This window comes from Neofelis nebulosa, chromosome 4 (genome assembly GCF_028018385.1).
Source record: "Neofelis nebulosa isolate mNeoNeb1 chromosome 4, mNeoNeb1.pri, whole genome shotgun sequence".
In the NCBI taxonomy this organism is placed as follows: domain Eukaryota; kingdom Metazoa; phylum Chordata; class Mammalia; order Carnivora; family Felidae; genus Neofelis; species Neofelis nebulosa.
This window is the reverse complement of record NC_080785.1, coordinates 34,030,314-34,054,128: the sequence shown is the minus strand read 5'-3', so window position 1 is coordinate 34,054,128 and position 23,815 is coordinate 34,030,314. Positions and strand designations below refer to the sequence as shown.

The following is a 23,815-nucleotide window of genomic DNA, read 5'->3' as shown; positions in this document are numbered from 1 at the left end:
GAAAGTGAGGGGATGGAGAACTATCTATCATGCTACTGGAACTCAAAAGAAAGCTGGAATAGCCATACTTAGATCAGACAAACTAGACTTTAAATTAAAGGCTGTAACAAGAGATGAACAAGGGCATTATATAACAATTACAGGGTCTATTCATCAGGAAGAGCTAACAATTATAAATGTCTATGCGCCGAATACGGGAGCCCCCAAATATATAAAACAATTACAACCATAAGCAACCTTATTGATAAGAATGTGGTAATTGCAGGGGACTTTAACACTCCACTTACAACAATGGATAGATCATCTAGACACACGGTCAATAAAGAAACAAGGGCCCTGAATGATACATTGGATCAGATGGACTTGACAGATATATTTAGAACTCTGCATCCCAAAGCAACAGAATATACTTTCTTCTCGAGTGCACATGGAACATTCTCCAAGATAGATCACATACTGGGTCACAAAACAGCCCTTCATAAGTATAGAAGAATTGAGATCATACCATGCATACTTTCAGACCACAATGCTATGAAGCTTGAAATCAACCACAGGAAAAAGTCTGGAAAACCTCCAAAAGCATGGAGGTTAAAGAACACCCTACTAAAGAATGAGTGGATCAACCAGGCAATTAGACAAGAAATTTAAAAATATATGGAAACAAACAAAAATGAAATTACAACAATCCAAACGCTTTGGGATGCAGCAAAGGCAGTCCTGAGAGGAAAATACATTGCAATCCAGGCCTATCTCAAGAAACAAGAAAAATCCAAATACAAAATCTAACAGCACACCCAAAGGAAATAGAAGCAGAACAGCAAAGACAGCCTAAACCCAGCAGAAGAAGAGAAATAATAAAGATCAGAGCAGAAATAAACAATATAGAATCTAAAAAAACGGTAGAGCAGATCAATGAAACCAAGAGTTGGTTTTTTGAAAAAATAAACAAAATTGATAAACCTCTAGCCAGACTTCTCAAAAAGAAAAGGGAGATGACCCAAATAGATAAAATCATGAATGAAAATGGAATGATTACAACCAATCCCTCAGAGATACAAGCAATTATCAGGGAATACTATGAAAAATTATATGCCAACAAACTGGACAACCTGGAAGCAATGGACAAATTCCTAAACACCCACACACTTCCAAAACTCAATCAGGAGGAAATAGAAAGCTCGAATAGACCCATAACCAGCGAAGAAATTGAATCAGTTATCAAAAATCTCCCAACAAATATGAGTCCAGGACCAGATGCCTTCCCAGGGGAATTCTACCAGACATTTAAAGCAGAGATAATACCTATGCTTCTCAAGCTGTTCCAAAAGAGAAAGGGAAGGAAAACTTCCAGAATCATTCTATGGAGCCAGTATGACTTTGATTCCTAAACCAGACAGAGACCCAGTAAAAAAAGAGAACTACAGGCCAATATCCCTGATGAATACGGATGCAAAAATTCTCAATAAGATACTAGCAAATCGAATTCAACAGCATATAAAAAGAATTATTCACCATGATCAAGTGGGATTCATTCCTGGGATGCAGGACAGGTTCAACATTCACAAATCAATCAACATGATGCATCACATTAATAAAAGAAAAGATAAGGGGCGCCTGGGTGGCTCAGTCGGTTGAGCTTCCGACTTCGGCTCAGGTCACGATCTCGCAGTCCGTGAGTTCGAGCCCTGCGTCAGTGTCTGGGCTGATGGCTCAGAGCCTGGAGCCTGCTTTCGATTCTGTGTCTCCCTCTCTCTCTGCCCCTCCCCAGTTCATGCTCTGTCTCTCTCTGTCTCAAAAATAAATAAAGGTTAAAAAAAATTAAAAAAAAATAAATAAAAGAAAAGATAAGAACCATATGATCCTGTCAATCGATGCAGAAAAAGCATTTGACAAAATTCAGCATCCTTTCTTAATTAAAACCCTCGAGAAAGTCGGGATAAAAGGAACATACTTACACATCATAAAAGCCATTTATGAAAAGCCCACAGCTAACATCATCCTCAATGGGGAAAAACTGAGAGCTTTTCCCTGAGATCAGGAACATGACAGGGATGTCCACTCTCACCACTGTTGTTGAACATAGTGTTGGAAGTTCTAGCATCAGCAATCAGACAACAAAAGGAAATCAAAGACATCAACATTGGCAAATATGAAGTTAAGCTTTCACTTTTTGCAGATGACATGATATTATACATGAAAAATCTGATAGACTCCACCAAAAGTCTGCTAGAACTGATCCATGAATTTAGCAAAGTTGCAGGACAAAATCAATGTAGAGAAATCAGTTGCATTCTTATACACTAACAATGAAGCAACAGAAAGACAAATAAAGAAACTGATCCCATTCACAATTGCACCAAGAAGCATAAAATACCTAGGAATAAATCTAACCAAAGATGTAAAAGATCTGTATGCTGAAAACTATAGAAAGCTGATGAAGGAAATTGAAGAAGATTTAAAGAAATGGAAAACCATTCCATGCTCATGGATTGGAAGAATAAATATTGTCAAAATGTCAATACTACCCAAAGCTATCTACACATTCAATGCGATCCCAATCAAAATTGCACTTCAAAATTCTTCTTGAAGCTAGAAGAAGCAATCCTCAAATTCATATGGAACCACAAAAGGCCCCGAATAGCCAAAGTAATTTTGAAGAAGAAGACAAAAGCAGGAGGCATCACAATCCCAGACTTTAGCCTCTACTACAAAGCTGTCATCATCAAGACAGCATGGTATTGGCACAAAAACAGACACATGCACCAATGGAAGAGAATAGAAACCCCAGAACTAGACCCACAAACGTATGGCCAACTAATCTTTGACAAAGCAGGAAAGAACATCCAATGGAAAAAAGACAGTCTCTTTAACAAATGGTGCTGGGAGAACTGGACAGCAACATGCAGAAGGTTGAAACTAGACCACTTTCTCACACCATTCACAAAAATAAACTCAAAATGGATAAAGGACCTGAATGTGAGACAGGAAAGCATCAAAACCCTAGAGGAGAAAGCAGGAAAACACCTCTCTGACCTCAGCCGTAGCAATTTCTTACTTGACACATCCCCAAAGGCAAGGGAATTAAAAGCAAAAATGAGCTACTGGGACCTCATGAAGATAAAAAGCTTCTGCACAGCAAAGGAAACAATCAACAAAATTAAAAGGCAACCAACGGAATGGGAAAAGATATTTGCAAATGACATATCGGACAAAGCACTAGTATCCAAAATCTATAAAGAGCTCACCAAACTCCATACCTGAAAAACAAATAATCCAGTGAAGAAATGGGCAGAAGACATGAATAGACACTTCTCTAAAGAAGACATCCGGATGGCCAACAGGCACATGAAAAGATGGTCAACGTCGCTCCTCATCAGGGAAATACAAATCAAAACCACCCTCAGATATCACCTCACACCAGTCAGAGTGGCCAAAATGGACAAATCAGGAGACTATAGATGCTGGAGAGGATGTGGAGAAACGGGAACCCTCTTGCACTGTTGGTGGGAATGCAGACTGGTGCGGCCGCTCTGGAAAACAGTGTGGAGGTTCCTCAAAAAATTAAAAATAAACCTACCCTATGACCCAGCAGTAGCACTGCTAGGAATTTACCCAAGGGATACAGGAGTACTGATGCATAGGGGCACTTGCACCCCAATGTCTATAGCAGCACTTTCAACAATAGCCAAATTATGGAAAGAGCCTAAATGTCCATCAGCTGATGAATGGATAAAAAAGTTGTGGTTTATATACACAATGGAGTACTACGTGGCAATGAGAAAGAATGAAATATGGCCCTTTGTAGCAACGTGGACAGAACTGGAAAGTGTTATGCTAAGTGAAATAAGCCATACAGATAAAGACAGATACCATATGGTTTCACTCTTATGTGGATACTGAGAAACTTAACAGAAACCCATGGGGGAGGGGAAGGGGAAAAAAAAAAGAGGTTAGAGTGGAAGAGAGCCAAAGCATAAGAGACTCTTGAAAACTGAGAACAAACTGAGGGTTGATAGGGGGTGGGAGGGAGGGGAGGTGGGTGATGGGTATTGAGGAGGGCATCTTTTGGGATGAGCACTGGGTGTTGTATGGAAACCAATTTGACAATAAATTTCATATATCAAAAAAAAGACACCAAAATATTTGTTTTATAAGTTTTTTTTTTTTTTTCTTGTAGCAGTTAGGCTCTGCCGGTATGGTTGGGCTGGGTTTATAAACCTATAGTAACCCATAGCTTTTCTGTCACTTCCCAGGCTCTCTTCTTCTGCTAAGTTTTTTTTTTCTTGGTAATTAAAATCTTCTGCCACTGCCATAACTACTGGTGTTTCTTAGACACTCATAACCACCTTGGTTTTGTGGTTTGGCAAAGTACTGGCTTTCACCACTGAAAAAACTAGAAAAGTTTCCTTCCTTTATGGATCTAGAACTTGAAGATTGATTGCTGTAATTCCCAAAATTATTGTAACTTCTACCACCTCCAAAACTACTTCCATTATTACCAAATCAATTAATGCCATCATATCCACCATCACCAAAGCCATAACAACTTTGAAGTTTCTTCCCTGACCAAAGTTGTCATTACCTCTAACATAACCTCCACAACCACTGCCAACGTTTTCAGAACTGCTTTGACTTAGATGAGACACTGGCCATCTCTTGCTTAAGCAGGGCTCCCATTACTTCACAGTTATAGCTATTCACAGTATGGTATTTCTGAATGATAGTCTTATCCATGGAGTTATGGTCACCAAAGGTTACGAAAGGAAAACCTCTCTTCTTGTTACTATCCTACTCAGTAATGATTTCAATCACCTCAGTCTTCCTATATTGCTCAAAATAATCTCTTACATGCTGTTCAGGGCCATCTTTAATGCTACTAACAAAGGTCTTTTTCATAGGTAACTGTGCACTTCGTATTGAAACACCTTCTTTCAAGACAACTCTCTTTGGTTCTATGACTCTTACATTCATCTTGTGTGGCCTTGCATTCATGACTGCATATACTTGTACCACAGTGGCATATGTGACAAGCCCAAAGTTTCTAGAGTGTCTGGTATTTGGGTCTTTCATTACCACACAATCTGTGAGTGTTATTCATGGCTTTGCAGTCTTCTACTGGTTATTTGAAAGTTCAAACCTTTAATGAAGAGCTTCTACAGTTCTTAGGGCTCCTCGAGAAACTCTGATTTATACATGATGGAGGCAGGAGGAAAGAGTTGAAGAATGCTTCCTCAGCTGTGGCAGAAAATCACTGTTTTAATAGCCATAGCTATATGTCAGGGTATATTTTTAATTACTGGGTGTTCCTTTTAGTTCTTTTTCAAATATTTTTAGCTTAATCTTTTTCCTTTAAGTGTTATGTATATTATTCATATTTATTATTCATTTTTCTTTTAAAAATCATTCCTAAACAGATTTGTTTTATAGCCTGTGTATCATAATTTTATTATCTGATATTCTTGGAGATCTGAGTGTATGGTTTGTTTTTTCTGTGACTCTCAATCATGGTGGCTTATTTTGTGGTATGTTTTGTAATTTTAAATTATCAGCTCAGATTCAGTGAAGTTTTATATGTGAGAATTCTCTGCAGCCTGGTTGAAAATGTGACCCTCAAAGAGGATTTGTTTTTGTATCTGCTAGGCACCTCAATCTAGAATGCTTTTGTTTGTTTGTTTTAGGCTAATTTATTGGCTAGGCAATTCCTGAAGTATACAAATTATATTCATTCTAACATCAAACTAAATGAAGAAAGGCTGGTAGCTGTAAATAGTCAGGGCTATAAATTTATTTTAATTAATTAATTATTTTCCTACACTCATGCCATTACCCAGGAAACTAGTTCCCAGTCTATTCCCTGTGCTGGTGGTCAGATTTTTGCTTTATTGAATGCATAGCCCTTTGAAAGGTTCTGACTTCATGTGGTAAGGGATGGGGTGCCGTATCCTAATTCTAACTCCTTACTTCAAGAAGGTGCAAAATCTTGTTTCCTTCCCTGCCCTGGACTTTAATTTAAAACCCAATCTTCTAGAGAGGGAGATTAATAAACCTCCACTGGGGGCACCAATGCTTGAGTTTTCAGTGTCCCCTTCATTTTTGGCCTCTGGAACTATCATGTATTTGAAGGTTGGAATGGGGAGAATTTACTTATATATTTTAAAGCATGCTTCTTGTACCTTATGTCAAATTCTAAGCATTTTGCATCAGATTTGCATTTGCATCTTATTTAGTCTGCCATATTATCAGAAATAGAAGTCTCATTTATTTCATTTACTTTACTCAGTACTGTTTCCCCAACACTGGGGAAAATATTTTTTGCCAGATACTTGTTGAATAAGTAATTGTTGAATTAAGGAAGAAAGCTGAATAACATTTATACATTTTGAAAGAAAAATTTTAAAGATAGGTTCTTAACCCCCAGGCAACATTGGTAAGGGTGAGAATTTTAGGCCCAACTCAAGGTCGATGAAAGGAAAACATTTGGGGCTGAGTTGTTTCCCCTCATGGTTGTCAATGTAATCTACATGGGGATCTGATTCTGCTATAGTTGTTATAAGGAAAAGTGCTTCCGTGTCCAAGAAATAGGAAAATTGCTTTTGGACACCATCTCACTCTATTTATTGCTCCAAAAGAATGAATCACATTCTAGGCGGGATTACACTCCCTAGATTTTATTTATTTATTTATTTAGTTTAAGGACCATCTTCTCCATGATCTCACATTTCTTAGCAGCCTTCTCATAAATTAAAATTCATATCTGGGGACAGTTTTTTTTTTCACCATGAATAAACATGCATGTAAATCTATTCCATACACTTTTCGAATAATTGTGACAAATGCTCCACCCTCTCCCCTGACCCATCCATTTGAGATTCCATTTAGACAAAGATTCTTTCTCCCTCTCCTACACTCCTCAGATATTCGTATAAGGACTTGTCACTGGTTCTCTTACATTCTGAAGAGACGTTTCTTTTGCTAATGTGGCCCCTACCAGAAAAAAATCCCAAACATAAGGTTGGATTAAGTGATGAGTTGATTTGAAACCAATTGGAGGTGGGGCGCCTGGGTGGCGCAGTCGGTTAAGCGGCCGACTTCAGCCAGGTCACGATCTCGCGGTCCGTGAGTTCGAGCCCCGCGTCGGGCTCTGTGCTGACAGCTCGGAGCCTGGAGCCTGTTTCGGATTCTGTGTCTCCCTCTCTCTCTGCCCCTCCCCCGTTCATGCTTTGTCTCTCTCTGTCCCAAAAATAAATAAAAAACGTTGAAAAAAAAAATTTTAAAAAAGAAACCAATTGGAGGTCAGTGCCAGCAACATGTAATATCCCAGCCCTGCTGGATTGTTTCTATATTAGAAGGTAGAGGAAAGATCACCTGTTGTTTCTAGAAACAGTATCTAATAATCTAGGATTATACAAATTGTCCCAATATGCTTTATGGAGAAAAAGAACATTTATACTTTATGTTAAATGAGGTGAAAATATTATTATTCCTAATAGATGCTAATATCATATTTATATGTACTTTGTACCTTTAAAATTATTTTAGAATACATTGTTACATTTAATACAATTTTGAAAATTTTTTCTTGGGCATTGTTTTTAAGGAAATTTTAACTGTCTCTCTTCCTCAGTGTGTAAGAGGGCAAGACTATTGTGAAAGCTATTTTTAAAAATTATTTATATATTAATTCAACCTGAGTAATCAAGCATTAGGTGGGGGGTTGAGGAAAACTTCAGTAAATCATGATTTATACCATGTTTGAAATGGTCCATGATATTTTTAACCATCTTCAACTGTGGATTGAATCTCCATATGATAAGGAAAGTAGATTTCTTATGACTAGAAATCTCTGATTTTCTAGGGGAATTCAAAAGCCATTTTAATTGAAATAAAAGTGCTGTGTTAAATGTAGAACTAAAAGTCACTTACATTCTAGTAGAACTTTTTTAAATGGGTATCTCCATATGATTTGTTCTCCAGATTGCATATAAATTTAACCAGAAATCATAAAAAAAATTTGCAGTCCACACATCCTAATTTTTGTTTGGAAAATGTGGTCATTGAACCAATCAAGTCATTTTCTCTCAATGTTTATTTATTTTTGAGAGAGAGAGAGCGTGAGCGGGGGGTGGGGGTAGATAGAGAGGGAGACACAGAATACAAAGCAGGCTCCAGGCTCCGAGCTGTCAGCACAGAGCTGGATACAGGGCTCGAACTCATGAACCTTGAGATCATGACCTGAGCCAAAGTCAGAAACTTAACCGACTGAGCCACCCAGGCGCCCCTCAAGTCAGTTTCAATAGCCCATTGGACAGAATACTTCTGACTGAGTTTTAATCAGAGGGTGCTCTGATATACTGGAAAGGACACTGGAATGAAAGTTAGAAGACAAATATTTGAGTCCAGGCCCTGCCTCTTATAAGTCTTCGTGATCTTGGGCTGATTACCAAATCTCTCTGAAATTTGCATCGTCTTTAAAAACAGGCTAATCATATCTATATCTAAAGGTGGTTGTAAGGACTAAATCCAACAATGCGCGTGGAAGTGCTTGTAAGGTAAGGAGTGAAGTACACGTGTTCTGTGTTAGCCCTCCCAGAAGGCTCTGAGCAGGGGCACGTTGTCTTAGTCACTGCTGCATTTCCAGTACTGTAGCACAGCCGTTGACTCACAGGAGATGCTCACTACAAACTGATTGAATGAATAATAACACTTCTTCCCTAAAGATGATTCAGAGTGTCTTGCTTATATCACAGTCTGAACCATGAAATTTCTCTTGTTTTCCCAGGAATAGCATGTGGAGGTTAGAATAAATTACAGGCATTGTTCCTTCCAAATGTGACATTCTGTGATTCCATGATTCCTCAGTCTCAGAATCTTGGAAGTGTCTTGTAACCTCATTGCTCTGTTGAAGTCTCATATCCGTATGACAGAACAACATAGTTCAGACACCATTTAAATATATGTCTACAATAATGGGATAATGAGATCGTCCTGACCCAATCATTCGGTCAGTTCAGAAAGAAAGAATACCACCAGTGAATGAATGGTTAATAGCCAGAAGTATTCAAATCCGTTTGTCTGTACAGTGTACTGAGTAATTCTTACTCCAGTTACTAAACCCTGTAGAAGAGGAAAATTTCTCATCTGTGAATCATGATTCTAATAAAATCTCCAAGGGCTGGTGTAAATACCCACAAAACACTAGTGCTTATTATTTCCTGAGAGTTGCTGAGAAGATAAGGCCTTGTTTATAGTTACAGCAATATATAAGAAAATCAAACCAGTACTCCCTTCTTCTAGTTGTACTCTTAGGCTGGGAATATTTGTCTTGATTAAGCATGAATCCACAATGACAACTCAGAGTTCAAGGCCTTTCACGAAGTCATCATCACTATTGGAGAATAATGATCAAGGGGCAGATGCCAAAGTTTATTTGGGTGGGTAGACTTTTGGAGACTCCAATTCAGATTTCGTTTTCTGTATGTCCTGCTATTTGTTTGGCTAGTGTGTGACCTCCACCTGTAACATGAAGCCCCTAAACATTCACAGATGGGTTTGCCAAGCTCCCCAGCCTCTGCTGAAGCAACCAATGTGAGCAATCTGGTTGACTGGATACTGGATGCATCTTCGTCATTTAATTATTTGAACTGGGTTTACGGGCAGTAATATGACTCCTCTCATCTGTGGAACTTAGGAAGGCCTGCAATGCTATTAAAATAGGATTGGGTGGACTGCCTGGGGAAATCCAGAGCCTATGATTCAATTACAGGGGCTTTCACAGGGTCAGTCACTACTCGGAAATTACAAAATCAAGTTAAGAGTCCAAAAATAGTGTAAATGGTAAATTGATCATGATCAGATTTTAATCATCCTGTATTATCTAGAACTAGGTAATAGCATGAGGGAACAGATGAAGAGTTATTTGTTCATCTAAGTGTTTCTGTCTGGTTTTTATTTCCATGGGCAGCCTAAGACATAAATTCAGTTTGGCCCATGGGAAATTGTCAAGTAGAAGAAGACTGGCTTTCCAGTTCCTTCTTTTAACCAGTTGTCATTTGCCCCACATCCTCTGTGCAGCTGGGGTTATCCTTTATTTGGTCTGTCATCCAGGCCTGTTTCTTTCTCCACTCTGCCCTGTGTTGCATCCAGCATGAACTCCCTTTCTCACTCTTTGCTGGCACATGTGAGAGAGCACTTTGAGTTTTTCGTGCTCCTAAAATACCAGCCAGACAAGGCTAGGATTACCTGCAATAGTGACAACTTGTGGTGTGTCTGTATCTGTGTGTGTGTGTAGGGGCAGGTGTTCAGTGATCAACCCGCAAATGATACCCACCATGGTCTTCAACTGGAGATTCTAGTCTTTCGCTTGAAACTCAGTATTTCTCCATTTTTCAGTGCCCCCTCTTTACTATCACCCTCCTCTCTGTCCTGAGAAACTCAAAATTACAACTATTTTATGCAGAGTTATAACATTCTCACTCTTCCACCTTCCAGGCCTTATTTTGGGGGTTTCTTTCCCAGTGAGTGTCATGAAACTGAGGCATTCCTGTGAAGATTTTTGCCTTCAGCTTCTAATACCGTATTATTGTTTCTCCTTGCTAAGCTTCCATCCTTCCTTTGATTCCCATCCTCAGAAACCCGGGAGCCTCATGCTTTCTCACCCTCCCAGGACACACAGTGAAGTTCAAGTCTCAGCCTGTCTTGTTCTGCCCGATGCTGCTGAGGGGGTTCTATGACTACATCCATTCCAAGAGATTCCTTCCCAGTTAGTCTCATGCATTAATACCGAGAATTAATCCCATTAAGCCATCACTCCCAGTGAAGTGTTCCTAAATGAAAATGGCAGAAATGTATATGGCTTGCATTTCAATAGAGGACTTGACCCAAAGTGTTATATCAGTGGCTCTCAACTGGGAACGGTTTTGTCTTACACTTTGCTTCCTTATCCGCTCACGGGGAACACCTAACAGTGTCTGAGGACATTGTTAGTTGTGTTGTCACAGCTGGGAAGCAGGAGAGTACCTCTGGCATCTAGTCTGGAGAGACGAGGGTTGCTTTAAAGATCTTACAATGTGTAGGACAGTCCTCTCACCCAAAGGGTTAGCTAATAGGGAAACTTCATTGATGTTTGGGCAAAAATATTGGGGGGAAAATGTTCATTGGAAAACACACATGGACACTTGTATCACCACCTCCTCTGCAGATCATCTAAGCATGAGAGTTTCTGAAAGGGACAATGACTCTGACTATGGGGCCACCTTGGGGTGAGGTGCAGAGTCAACAGTTTGCTTAGTTAGATCACCCCAAAACAGTTCATTGGGGAAGAGCAAATGTTAGGTGGATTTTCTTTGCTGGAGGGGAGTTTATTTTCATTTTCTGGGCTTTCGATACTTGTGTATAAGTAGCACACAAAATCAGGATACACAGATCTCAAGAAAGGGGCAAGGGATCCTGTATGTTTCTAATCAAGCTGAAAAAATACCATGTAGGCCAAAAGCAAGCATTTACATGGAAAGTAATAATTAAGAGAAGTCAGTGGAGGGTAGGTCTAGCTGCCGTGGAGAGACACTGAGGTTACAAACACAGCCAAAGCATGCTGACTCCTAGAGAGGGTAAGCACTCCTGTGGCAGCCATGGGAGAACACAGGGTGAAAATGTGGAATAATTTTCTAATCAGGAATGGGAGTCTTAACCATGAACTTACAAGAGTATTTACCAGTAAAGTAAGCCAATTGTCCTCCCTGAAAATCTTTACAAACTTAAAAGATACCTCTTGATCAACTTGTGTTGCGTGTAGTCCTGAGAAAAGACAAGGGAATAATTCCCATAACCTGCAGGGATTTCTTTTCACCAGAGGGTTTGGCAAGACTATCACAAGTTTAAAATAACAAAGTCAACACTGAAAATTCACTTTATTATGTTTTGATTTCACAGAAAATGTAGACTTGTAAATAACAATAGTTCTTTGTAACAATCTGCGTGACACTTTTATTAGCTCATGGATGTGGGAGGTTTGGTTAAACAGGAATCATGTGAATATCAGGGGAAAAAAAAACTGAAGTTGGAACAACTATGATTTAGAAAAATAATAATCATGTTGGGCTTTGCAAACCACCTGTCACCTTGCTGATCCCCTGAAAAATGTAAAGAACATTCTCATGGATGAGTGACAGAAAATTTTCTCTGCCTAGGTAAGGAGAAGGTCAAAATAAGCAGGCCTTTGTCAGCTTACACCAGCAGATTGTTTTTCAGAAGGTCAGCAGAGACCTGACAAAAGCAATTTACCAGCTTTGGAACTGGTGAGGTTTATTTGTTAAGAGTACACTTCTTGCTCTTAAGATAAGGAAACATGGGTTGAAGTACAGTAAATAGACACAAAAGAATGGTTCTGGTCTATTGGACACCTCTCTGAGCCTTTATTTTGAGAGCAGGCAAGAGGGGAGATGAATGTTCTTCAGCTGAGTGAGACAATACCAGCTCCAGGCCAGCCTTTAATAAATGAGAAGTAATCACAATATGTTGGCTTAAAACTGCCATCAAGGACAAGTGCGTGTACAGTCATGTTGGCTGCTTCTAAGGGAGCCCCGCTTTAGGTTTTGCAGAGTTGATGTAAGATTCCTTAATAAATTAATAAAGCTGAGAAATGTCAACGTGAAGCTAGATTTTCTCACTTTAAAGCTACTTTCTTTGAAAAAGAAATGTGAGACCTGATGTTTTTCAAGCTTTGTAATAACTCCAATAAAAAAGAATACAGCTGTGACAATTGAGAACATCTCTTGAAATTAACCTTGACAGCCTTGAGCAGAGCTACACAACAGGTATGGAGAATGTGAGCAGTGGCTTGAGGCCCTGCATTTCTGGGCCTCCTGACGCCTTGGGAAGTAGGTGCTGGGAGGGGACAGGGAAGCAACAACAGCAGGAAGGGTGGAGGTTACTCCCAAGAGCTGAAAAAGCCACTCTTCACCATCACCACGCTCACTCAGACTGTCACTTAATAGCAGCCACCTGGCTCTTTCCCTCTTAATCCTTCTCCCATTATCCAGCCCCATACAGAATAAATTGCCATTCAGTAGATTCTTCTGGGATGTTCCTTTCAGTCTGGTGACATCCATATAAGGGAGAGCAGATGATCAGTATTCTGGGGTGCCCTATGATTCTCCCACTTCTGAGCATCTGTGGTCCAGTAATATGCCAGGGCCTCCGTCCTGGAGGGGCAAAGACCCACCGCTGAGTGTGGTCCTGGCACTTGGGGCTTTTGTGCTGGAGCTAAACGTGAGAGGCTATCCAAGATGTTGTAACTAGATTGCACCTTTTTTTTTTTAATATATGAAATTTATTGTCAGATTGGTTTCCATACAACACTAAGTGCTCATCCCAAAAGATGCCCTCTTCAATACCCATCACCTATCCTCCCCTCCCTCCCACCCCCCATCAACCCTCAGTTTGTTCTCAGTTTTTAATTAAGTCTCTTATACTTTGAAGATGCACCTTGACAAAGGTGCTCACAGAATACAAAGATCAGTCCAATACAGACCAATTTAGGGAAGCAAATTTATTGAGGACAACAAATTTGCTAAGACTCAGAGTCATGTGCAGATTACATCTTTATTATAGAAAACTCCACTGAATTAGTCAAGATCTCCTATTCTGTTAGAACTTTTAAAGATGTTGCAGAACATTAATTGGCATCATTGTGGGCCTAGAAAACTTTGTTTTGTAAAAAGATTTTTATTGGGAGGGAATTTTTAAGGGGATCTGAACTGAATGGAGTCTCTCATTTTGTTTTGGGTAATTTGTGCCATACATTGCCTTAAAAGCCTCAGGTAATCAAGACTTTAGTATAGTTTAGAATCGTGGACTATGGAGCCTCAACCAAGCCCTAAAGAAAATGAGTTTGAAATTATCTTCACCTGTTTTTAATTTTTTTTCCATAGTGGAGATTTCCTCTATTTGAAAACAGATAAAAATCTTTCACTCTCTTGTTATACCCTCCCTAGTGGCCATACCTACTGGCATTTCAGATGGCTGCCAGAGTCTCCCTTACAGATTAGGGAAATTTATGCAGGTTCCTGCATGGGTACACCTTGTTCCCTTGCTCCTTATCAAGTAGGATGCATCTCAGCAAAAACACAAAGTCAGATAAAAATATCCTAGGGGTTATGGGGTGCCTGGGTGGCTCAGTCAGTTAAGCGTCTGACTTCAGCTCAGGTCATGATCTTGCTGTTCGTGAGTTCGAGCCCTGCATCAGGACTCTGTGTTGACAGTGCAAAGCCTGGAGGCTGCTTCAGATTCTGTGTGTGTATCTCTCTCTCTCTCTCTCTCTCTCTCTCTCTCTCTCTGCCCCTCCCCCTCCCTCAAAAAGTAGATAAACATTAAAAATATTTTTTAAAAGAAAGCATCCCAAGAATTAAAAGAGATAATGACCATCCCTTTTGGATGCTAAAATTATTTAGACTCCATTTGCATTAATTCTGAGACAAACTAGATAAAGTGCTTGGCTTTCCTGACTGCTCTGAACATGTGGTCCTGTCTGTGATGGGGCTTGAGAGCAGTGGCAGATATTTGCACAGAGGTCTTCACCTCTCGCAGTCTCAGTTTCCCCAGATACAAACTGAAGGGAGCTGAGATGTCTACTTAGATCCTTTCCATTTCTCAACACACCTATGGATTTATGATTTCATAATTCATCCAGCAGGCAGAAGGGCTGATGGCTGTGGGACCACCATGAAAGTCCCCTCATCCCCCCAGGAAGGCATTCACAGACAGCTTCAGTGTAACTAAGACCGAGCCCACCTGCCTGGCTTTCCCACACCCTGCCGAAGGCCCACATTGAGCTCTGAGCAATTCTGTCATGCTCCCCCTTCCTGCCTCTGAATCCATAGAATAAAAAGAGGAAAGAACCACTTTGGAAAAATCAGATGACTAACTCTAGAGAGCGAGAGAAAGGAGATAAATTCTGTTGTTTTTATGAGGGTGAGGAGGCAAGTGTCAATTATGACAAAGTACCTCAGCAGGTTGATGTCTGTGAGGCTCAGTCTAAACGTCCTGCTGCAGAGCAAGGATGGAGAAACTGAAGGCCAGGCTATGGACGAATGAGCAAACATCAGTGTGACACCAGATGCATAGAATGGAACATCCTGTTAATAAATGTAGCTCAGCAAAGAGACCATATTTAGAACCAGAACCTAATTGTACCAAGCGGATGAGAAGTAACTTCAGATATTTCGCCTTTCTTTCACTTAATATACAAAATGGGGTGGCAGCCTCTCCATTTTCTCTGGACGTCATCTTTTGGATCATGACAGAAGCCAGCCACAATCTGCACACTGATGTTCCCATAATTACAGCTGGGTCCCTTAAATAGAGTCTCTAAATTACAATTTGTTTGCCATATAATATACTAAGGTTACCAACCTTACAAGCAAGGCTATGTGTCATTTGCTTGAGGCTATGATATCTTGACATCTTGTCAGCCTCAGATGAACACAATTAAATATGGCAGGTCTTTAAAATGTGCTTGGAGGGTGATGGGTATATGCTGATGCTCCTTGGCACAAATGGCGGACCTCTTTTGGGCATCTGCTCACGGTGCAGGCCGTGTAGGCGTGACTTACCTCTGGAAACCTCTCTGTCAGCATGTTGGTTCCCTAGTCTTGCCGTCCCAAAAGTTATCATTCTGAAGGCCATTTCAACTACAAAATTCCATGGGTCACATGCATCATACCAGACAGAAATTTTATTCCCCTTTTTCTCCTTATCTGTACAGACACATTTTCTGATATTTTACTCGCGGTTATTCTCCTCCATCCTCCCCCAATAGGTCAGAATACTGCCAGATCATCAATCTTTCTTTTAAATTCCCTTCAGATCTTAAGTGAGATCCCTAAAGTCGCTTTATATTAAGGGGACTTTATATAGAAAGTTGCTTTATATTAAGTCAATGCAAAGCAATGACTTTCTGAGGCTCTTGCTATTGTAAAGATTCCAAAACTGTACCAAAGGACAACAGTCCCATCTTGTTACGTCAAATTTTAATATGGCAATAAGTGCTTTGAAAAATATGTGTTTTAAACCTGAAGTTCTTTGAAAGCCATCTTTCTCCAGGCAGTTACCAATTACCCCTGGACGCGATGGCTGCGAAAATCACTTGATCAGGCAAAAGCCTTGCTTGGTCTTTTCAGGATTTACAGTTAATTCGGTGGCAGTTGGTCCTGCTGTCTTTACCCTCCTGAGAGCAGTATGGGATTTCTGAACTATGATCATTTATTGGGAGACACAGAGAAAGCTCCTTTGGGACACTCTTTTCCCCTCTGGCCAGCCGCTCTAGAAAGAGGAAACGTCTAGGTGGGTGGAGACAGTGATGTGGCCGGCCCCTCCCCTCCTAGCAGTCTGTCCTGACCAGGAAGAGATGTGGCCCAGAATGCTCAAAGGCGGAGGGAATAAGGCATGCTTTGTGTGCAACATGTGGCCCCAGTTCTGGGGCCCCCTGGGTGGGAGAGGAAGGACTTCTGTTGAGGCAAAGTCACATGCCTTAGGAAATATCTCCCCGAGAAAACCCAAAGGCCCAGTGTCCTTGCAGATCCAATGGAGTCCTTGCAGGAGAGAAGGTGATGGCAACCTCCTCTGGGGTCATGTGGGAGCCGCCCAGTCAACGCTTTTAGGGGCCTTGCATGTGTGCACGTCCAGGGCCTCCAGACAGTCCTGACAGCGCACGGCACAGCACCAGTGGAACTTACACTCGCACTTGGTCATCCGGGTGACGTGGGAGGTGTCATAGCCTCTCCCGCAGCACATGACCTCACAGCTGTCCATGCCCCGGGAAGTCAGGTTGCATACACGGCCTGCTGTACCCAGAGAGCCTGGAAGACAAGCGAGGGAGGTGTCACCGCAAAGCTGTGGCCAGAATACAATATGCCTTGGGAGGAGGAGAATCCACCCTCCGGGAGCGGGCCCTGCGCCCCCCCACCCCAACCTGGGGCTGTGTACCACCTGTTCTGTGGCCCAGGCAGCATCTGTCCTCCCCAGGGGCCAGCTGTGGCATGTGTAGTGGAGCCCAGAGGACCAAGTGCAGGAAAGATGGACACAAAACTTTGGACCTACCATGGGCAACTTTAACTCTAGTGATCCCACTTCTGAGCTGGATAAACCTTTCAGTTTCTCTTTACCCAGCCTAGGATTGATGGGTCACTGCATGGGCAAGGCCAGATCAGATGGAAAGAAGGATCTAGCATATCTCCCTCTCTCCTGACCTCAAACCACATCAAGGAAGCAGTGACCCAGGTTAGTGCTCTCCACATTTGTCAGGGCATGGAACCCTCAAAGGGAGAGGATTCCGCCTACCCAGGCCTGACCACACTGCCTTTTTAGAAAGAGAAGAGAATGCTCATTGCTGAAGGGGAGGTGTGGGCATCATTTGTGTAAGACCTTGAGGAGGGAGCAACGCCTGGTCTGGTTTACCGTTCGCGCTGCCATCCAGGGGGCCATCTAGATGTGTGTGAGGCTTCTTGTTGAAGCCAGGATTCTAAGCCTTCAGTGAATAAAACTGGCATAAAGACCTGTTAGGAATTACCAGCGGAATGTTGTTGTCTTAGTTAATTAGGGTGAGGTTTCCTAAATGGCAATTCGTCTTTATGAATTTGTTTCTGAAAAAGACTCTTAAAGATAGAAAGCCTCTTAATCTGTTCTATTCCTGGAGAAGCACCCAGAAGTCTTTTACAAGAGCATTATTGGACAATAGAGCAGAACAAAGTGCAGTGGACATTTGTGTAGTTTGCTCCACCTATGATGATCCTTCCTGCTTCTTTCTCGGGCACAGAAACGGGCACTTGGCAGCCATGTTGAACAACACGACCCGGCTCAGCTGGTGGCAGGTGATCAGACCAGAGCTGGGGACCTGACTTGTGCTGGGGAAATCTGTTAGATTTCCCCAGGGATTTGCAGGTTTGTTGGAGATAGGCAGGCAGTCTTGCCTAATATGGACTCAGTAGCCATTGGCAGCCATGTACTATGATGAAGTGTGTGGACCAGTGGAGGTCTACAGGGAGATAAGAAAGAGGCAGATGTACAGACAGCAAGACAAGACGTGGAAAGCGGATGCTACCCAGATCCTGGACTATTTTTCCAGAGGTGCTTCCATTTGTCCCTGAAGCCTGGCTGCATTCTAACCTTTGGGTTCCTAGAGATTCTGCATTCTTTTAATAAACTTCCCCTTTCAGCTTAAACCACTCCAATTTCTGTTGCTTGCAATCAACAATCCTAAACAATTGACAAACCTAGAGAAGCTAAACTCTTCATTAAAAAAAAAAAAGTACATTGGAATGAAAGACAGTGACTTCATTCATTTTCAGTTCCTCCATCATTTAACATGGAATTCCTCCCATTTCATAATTCTTGCAGTGTCTCGTGACTCTCTCTCTCTGTTTATCACAGTCCAAGCTGTGCTCCAAATATCTACAGAAATGTCATGTTGCCCTGCCTGTCACGAACGACCCGGGAAGCAGCCAGGTCCAGGCAGGGCGTGGGGTCGAGCAGAGGAGAGGGGTGGGCACAACTTGCTGTGCGTGATCACGCCTCTGACAGCAGGAAGACAGGCAGGGGATTTCATGATGACAGGAAGGATGGCAAAGGGCCGGGGTCAGGGTGGAAGACGGGGTCAGCCAAGGATGGCCGTGAGCCTCTATCATGCTGAAGAAGCACAGAGTTAGAAGAGGCGGCAGCTGGGGCTGGATTCAGGACAGTGCTCAAAACCACTGCCTGTGCAGAAGGGACTCACTGCCAAGTCCTGCTTTGCAGCACACCCGTCATTTAATTCAGCAAACATTTAATGAACACAGACGTGTAAGACACTGTGCGGGCTGTGTAGAGTTTTGGGTGGTGGTGGTGGGGAAATAAAATAATTAGAATTCACTTCCTATTCCTATATTCTGGGAATTCCTAATATAATGAAGAGATAAATATGTAAAGAGATCTCTCCACTACTTCAAATATTCAATTTGCTGAAGAATTCCAGTAAAAAAAAAAAAAAACCCACAGTAGGGTTTTGTGCAATGCACCACTGTAAACAAAGCTCAGGATGGTAGAATGAGGTTATTTAGAGCTGGGACATATCAGAGTTTAAGTTCCAGCTTTGGCATCTATCAGCTGGGTGACCTTGGGCAAGTTATGCAATCTTATCAAGCTTCCGTTTCTTTCCTTGAAAAACTGGAATAAAGACAGTTCCTTCCTCATAGGGCTGTGGTCAGGAGGGAATGAGATCATGCATGAAAGCACCTGGCATAATAAGTGCTCAACTAATGCTAATCTTCTATTCACTTAGCAAGTGTTTGCGGAGTGTCTACCTTGTGGTAGGCACAGCTGTGGGAGCTTGGATCTATCAGGGAACAAAATGAAGATCCTGCCCTGAGGAGCTTACGTTCTAGAGGGGGTGAGCCAAACATGTCATAATGATAATTATTGCTATTAATATCAATAGCACACAGGATCAGAAAAGGAGCTGTTAACAGCACAGTTTTAAGAGGTGGCATCAGAGATAGGATGTAGAGGAGGATAAGTAGAAGCTCTGGAGGGAACATGGGACAGAAGGCATTCCAGGTAGGAGAGAGCCTCCCAGCAGCCTCTGCGGCACACTCACGAGCCCGTGCAGAGCCAGCACGGCTGCGGCACAGGTGTGAGTTAGGCAAAGAGCGTGGAAATGGAGTTGGGGCACAGGTTTAGAGCCTTCCTGTCTGGCAGCGGTGTGGGTTTTATTCCATGGTGAGTGGTGAGTCTGTCCAGATTTTTAATCCACAGAAAACATGTGGGAATGAGAAGTCTGAAACAGCTTCTTGGAGCGGGGAGGTATCCTTCATGCAGTGGGATTAGTCCGGGCAGGAGATAATGACCGGGGACAGAGGTAGGACAAATGCGAGATGGGTTAAAGAGGGAGAATCACTAGGACTTGGTGACTCACCGAGTTGGGAGGAGGTCACGTTGGAAAAGACTGACAGTTGTTCATTTGGCTCAGCATGAAGGAGATAACTGGGGTCCTCTGCTGAGAGGTGCTTCAGCAGAATGACACGATGGAGCGGTGGATCGTGGAGTGAATGGGCAGACGGACACCGAGTGTGGGGTGGGGAGTTTTCAAGAAGCTTGGTGACAAAGCAGACAGAAGAGCATGGCTGCAAAGAGCGATGAGGCCCAAGGTGGGACTTTAAGGTTATTTTAGGCCGTGAAGTTTGTGGGTTTGTTATGCAGTAGTAGACAGCTGACCCAATTTGGTAGGTTTTTGTTTACATCAAGCACAAAGTGGGAAGAACCAGTCTATGCTATTAGAAGCCAGGGTGGTACTTTTCCCTGGGGAATAGTGAAAAGGGGCGTGAAGAAGGCTTCTAGAATATCAGTCTTCTTCAGGTCTTACTCTGGGCTTAGATTATATGGCTATGTTCATTTGAGACAATTCCCTGAGCTGTACACGTGACATGTGTGTTTTCTGTATGTCTTTTATGTTCCAGTAACAAGAAGAAGAGGGAGGAGGCCACATATGCAAAACCAGGAAACCCAGCAAAGCTCTGAAAGGTGTTTAACGTGGCTGGAACTCAGCATTCCAAGGGGAGAGTGGCAAGAGGTGAGGCTGCAGGGGCAGGTAGAAGCCGAGACATGGAAGGCCTTGTGTCATGGGGAGAGAGAGAGAAAGAGAGCGTGAGTGCATGTGCATGCGAGCGGGGGAGGGGCAGAGGGAGAGAGAGAATCCCAAGCAGGCTCCACACTCAGTGCACAGCCCTATGCAGGCTTTGATCGCATGACTCTGAGATCATGACCTGAGCTGAAATCGAGAGTTGGATGCTTAGCTGACTGAGGCACCCAGGCACCCTAAGGTGTTAAAACTTAAAAAAAAAAAAAAATTAATGTTTATTTACTGTTGAGAGAGAGAGAGAGAGAGACAGAGCATGAGTGGGGGAGGGGCAGAGAGAGAGCAAGACACAGAATCTGAAGCAGGCTCCAGGCTCTGAGCTGTCAGCACAGAGTCCAAGGCAGGGCTTGAACTCATGGTGAGATTATGACCTGAGCTGAAATCGGACGCTTAACTGACTGAGCCACCTAGGTGCCCCAAGGTGTTAAAACTTTTAACATAAGGGCAGCGGAATGTGATTGAGAGTTTTTACACAATAGGGGGACATGGTGGATTTATGTTTCAGAAGGCTCACTGTGGGTGCTGGGGGACCGGGGTGAAGTCAAGGAGCCAAGTTAGAGAGCAGTGAAGTGCCCTGGTCAGGGCACAAGGTGGCCGGACAAGGACAGTGGCAGGGGTGGGGAGGGGTGGAAGAGGTTATGGGCTCGGGGGGGATATCAAGGAGGCAGGACTGACGGGACATACGGAGGGTGAGGGTCAGCAGTATTCCCAGGCTTCTGGCTTGAGTGACTGGTTTTATGCTGCTGACCTTCCCTGGGGTAGGAGCACCTGGGGAGGGGCAGGCTTTGAGCTAAGATATGGAGTTTTGTTTTCAACACATCGAGTTTGGGGTGACAGTGGGTCATCCAGGTAGAAATGTTCAATGGAAATACCCTCCGGGACTCGGCAGAGAGGTCAGGATGGACATTCAGACTAGGAAGTCTTTACCTCAGAGGTGGCAGCTGAAGCCACGGTGTAAATGAGACCCCCAGTGGGTGTGCGGAGCCCTCTCACTTGCCCCACCCTCAGAGGCGACTCTGAAGTTTCTTTCACCTTTTTGTGTTTTGTCGGTAAGCCCTGCACACCAATAAGCATTCTTTGCTTCCGCCAACATGCTGTCATCAAAATAGGAATTCATGCAACTGGAATTTTCTCTCCCCGCTTGATGCTTTGAGGTACGGGGGTGGGGGCGGGGTGCTAGGACAAGGAGGTGAAGTGTCTCAGTCCTGAATCAGACTGAGGGCTTTTTACTGACATCGAACTTGGTGACATTTTCCCAGTGGGCTGAAGCCTAAGGAGGTCTTGAGCTGTGATCCGACTCAGCTTCAGTGATGGTCCCCCAGATGCACAAAACTGAACCTGACCCTGTCTGAACAGAAGGATTGCTCAGTGAAGGGACTCCAACACCATGAAAACTCTGGGAGAAGCAGTCAAAGTGATGGCCACTGACAAGAGCTTGACTCACAAGTGGTTTCAGTAAAGGAAACAAAGACCTGGCATTGAGATCTCAGTAGTTCAGTGTTCAGTTACAGAATGCTGGAAAACACCATTAATCTGAATTAATACCACTGGTCGCCCAAACAGGGTGTAATGAGGGCCCAGAAGAAGGAAGATGAGAAGGGTTTTTGAAGGTTGAGAGCCACTGATGTGAGAACAGTGGTGAGGTCACAGCCTGGAGGAGTGATGGCCCCTGCAAGGTACCCGTGGCCCCCAGGAATGTGCCAGCTGAGAGGTACAGGGCAGGCTCTGTCGTCTGGGGAGAGGACAAAGCTGCAGGATGACGGACCACAAATTGGCCCCGCTTTGGGGTTTGGATCTAATTAGACTTAATGACGGACTGTAGGGCAGAAGGGCAATGTTGACACTTGCTGTCATTTGAGCAGAATATAGAGCCATGTCATCAGAGCCCTGAAAAGCACATTTCTAGACTGCAGAATCTATACAAAATTTGCTGGCATTGCTTTCTTTTATTGGAATTATAACAAAGCCCCATTATTATTGATAGCAATAGTGCTATACTGTCTTAGGGACCTCCCATTATCTTTTCCAAAACAGATCACCATTATTCTTACCGTAAAAGACAAAAATCAAGGCTGTAAATGTGTGTGCTCTTTATGAAAGAGACCCTCCGAGTTTTATAATCTTCCTGCTTGTTTAGTTCTAAATATTTGAAATACACACTTTTAGACCATTTTTTTCTGCAAACAATATACCAGTTCATTAACTAATGAGTCACTTATCCCTGCCTGGGCCACAACAGGAACCCCTGGGTTAAGAAAGTCAGCTACACCTGTAAGCCTGAAGCCCATGCATCCTTTCCTTTTTCCTCTCTTCTCCTCATTCTTCTTCTTTCGCCCTTCCCTTCTGCCTTCTTTTTCATCTTCTTTCTCTTCTTTTTGTTCATAATTGGAGCCAATACTTATGGAGCGCTGACATGGGCTAGTCCCTGTGATAAGATTTTGCCTGTATTATCTCATTTAATTCTTATAAGCTTATAAAGTAGGTACTGTTATCACCATTTTGGAAATGAGGAAAAGGAGAAGGGTAAGTAACTGGCCCGTGGTCACACAGCTATCAGGTGGCAGGTCAGGATTTGAAGCCAGGCTTGTGTGACTCCAGAGCTTAAGCTCTTAACTGGCAGAGACAGTGACATCTGGCAGAGAGCTCCATCCCCGAGCCCTGCCAGATCCCAGGAAGCAGGCTCCCGGGCAGAAGTCTATGCTATTAGAAGCACCCTTCCTGCTCTCTACCTTCATTATTTTATCAAACGAAGGACTTGCAAAGGTCCTTACATGTAACCTTTTGGGAAGGGACTTCTTCTCCAGCGTGTGATATGCCGTAGACAATTAAGACTCCTACAGTTACACGAGAATGAAAACGGCTAGTTAATTAACACGGGGTTAGCAGCTGACACTGCATTTTTCCTGCACTGATATTCCTGTGGAATTCCTGTCACCTTTTTGAGAGATGAGACTGATTTCTTTGCAATGCCAACATGCACATCTCCAAAACATGTATGTGTCCTTAAGGTGGCTTTAATATATGTCACTGATGGGGCCGTGGCTGCAAACACTGAGAACAACTCTTGCTAAGTAGAACCTTTACTGGTTAAGGTAGGCCAATAGCATCAATTTGCATCTCACCTCAAATGGCATATCTTAGCCTGATCACTCA

General features: G+C 42.7%; 1 protein-coding gene across 1 annotated transcript in view; it reads right to left on the bottom strand.

The window, feature by feature from the left end:
• Positions 1 to 11,887: 11,887 nt before the first annotated feature.
• WNT2 (Wnt family member 2) overlaps positions 11,888 to 23,815 on the bottom strand; it is a 48,860-nt gene continuing 36,932 nt past the window's right edge. Inside the window, exon 5 of the mRNA XM_058724502.1 lies at positions 11,888 to 16,853. Coding sequence (XP_058580485.1) covers positions 16,624 to 16,853 — 230 coding nt within the window. The 3' untranslated portion in view covers positions 11,888 to 16,623. The remainder of the gene's footprint in view (positions 16,854 to 23,815) is intronic.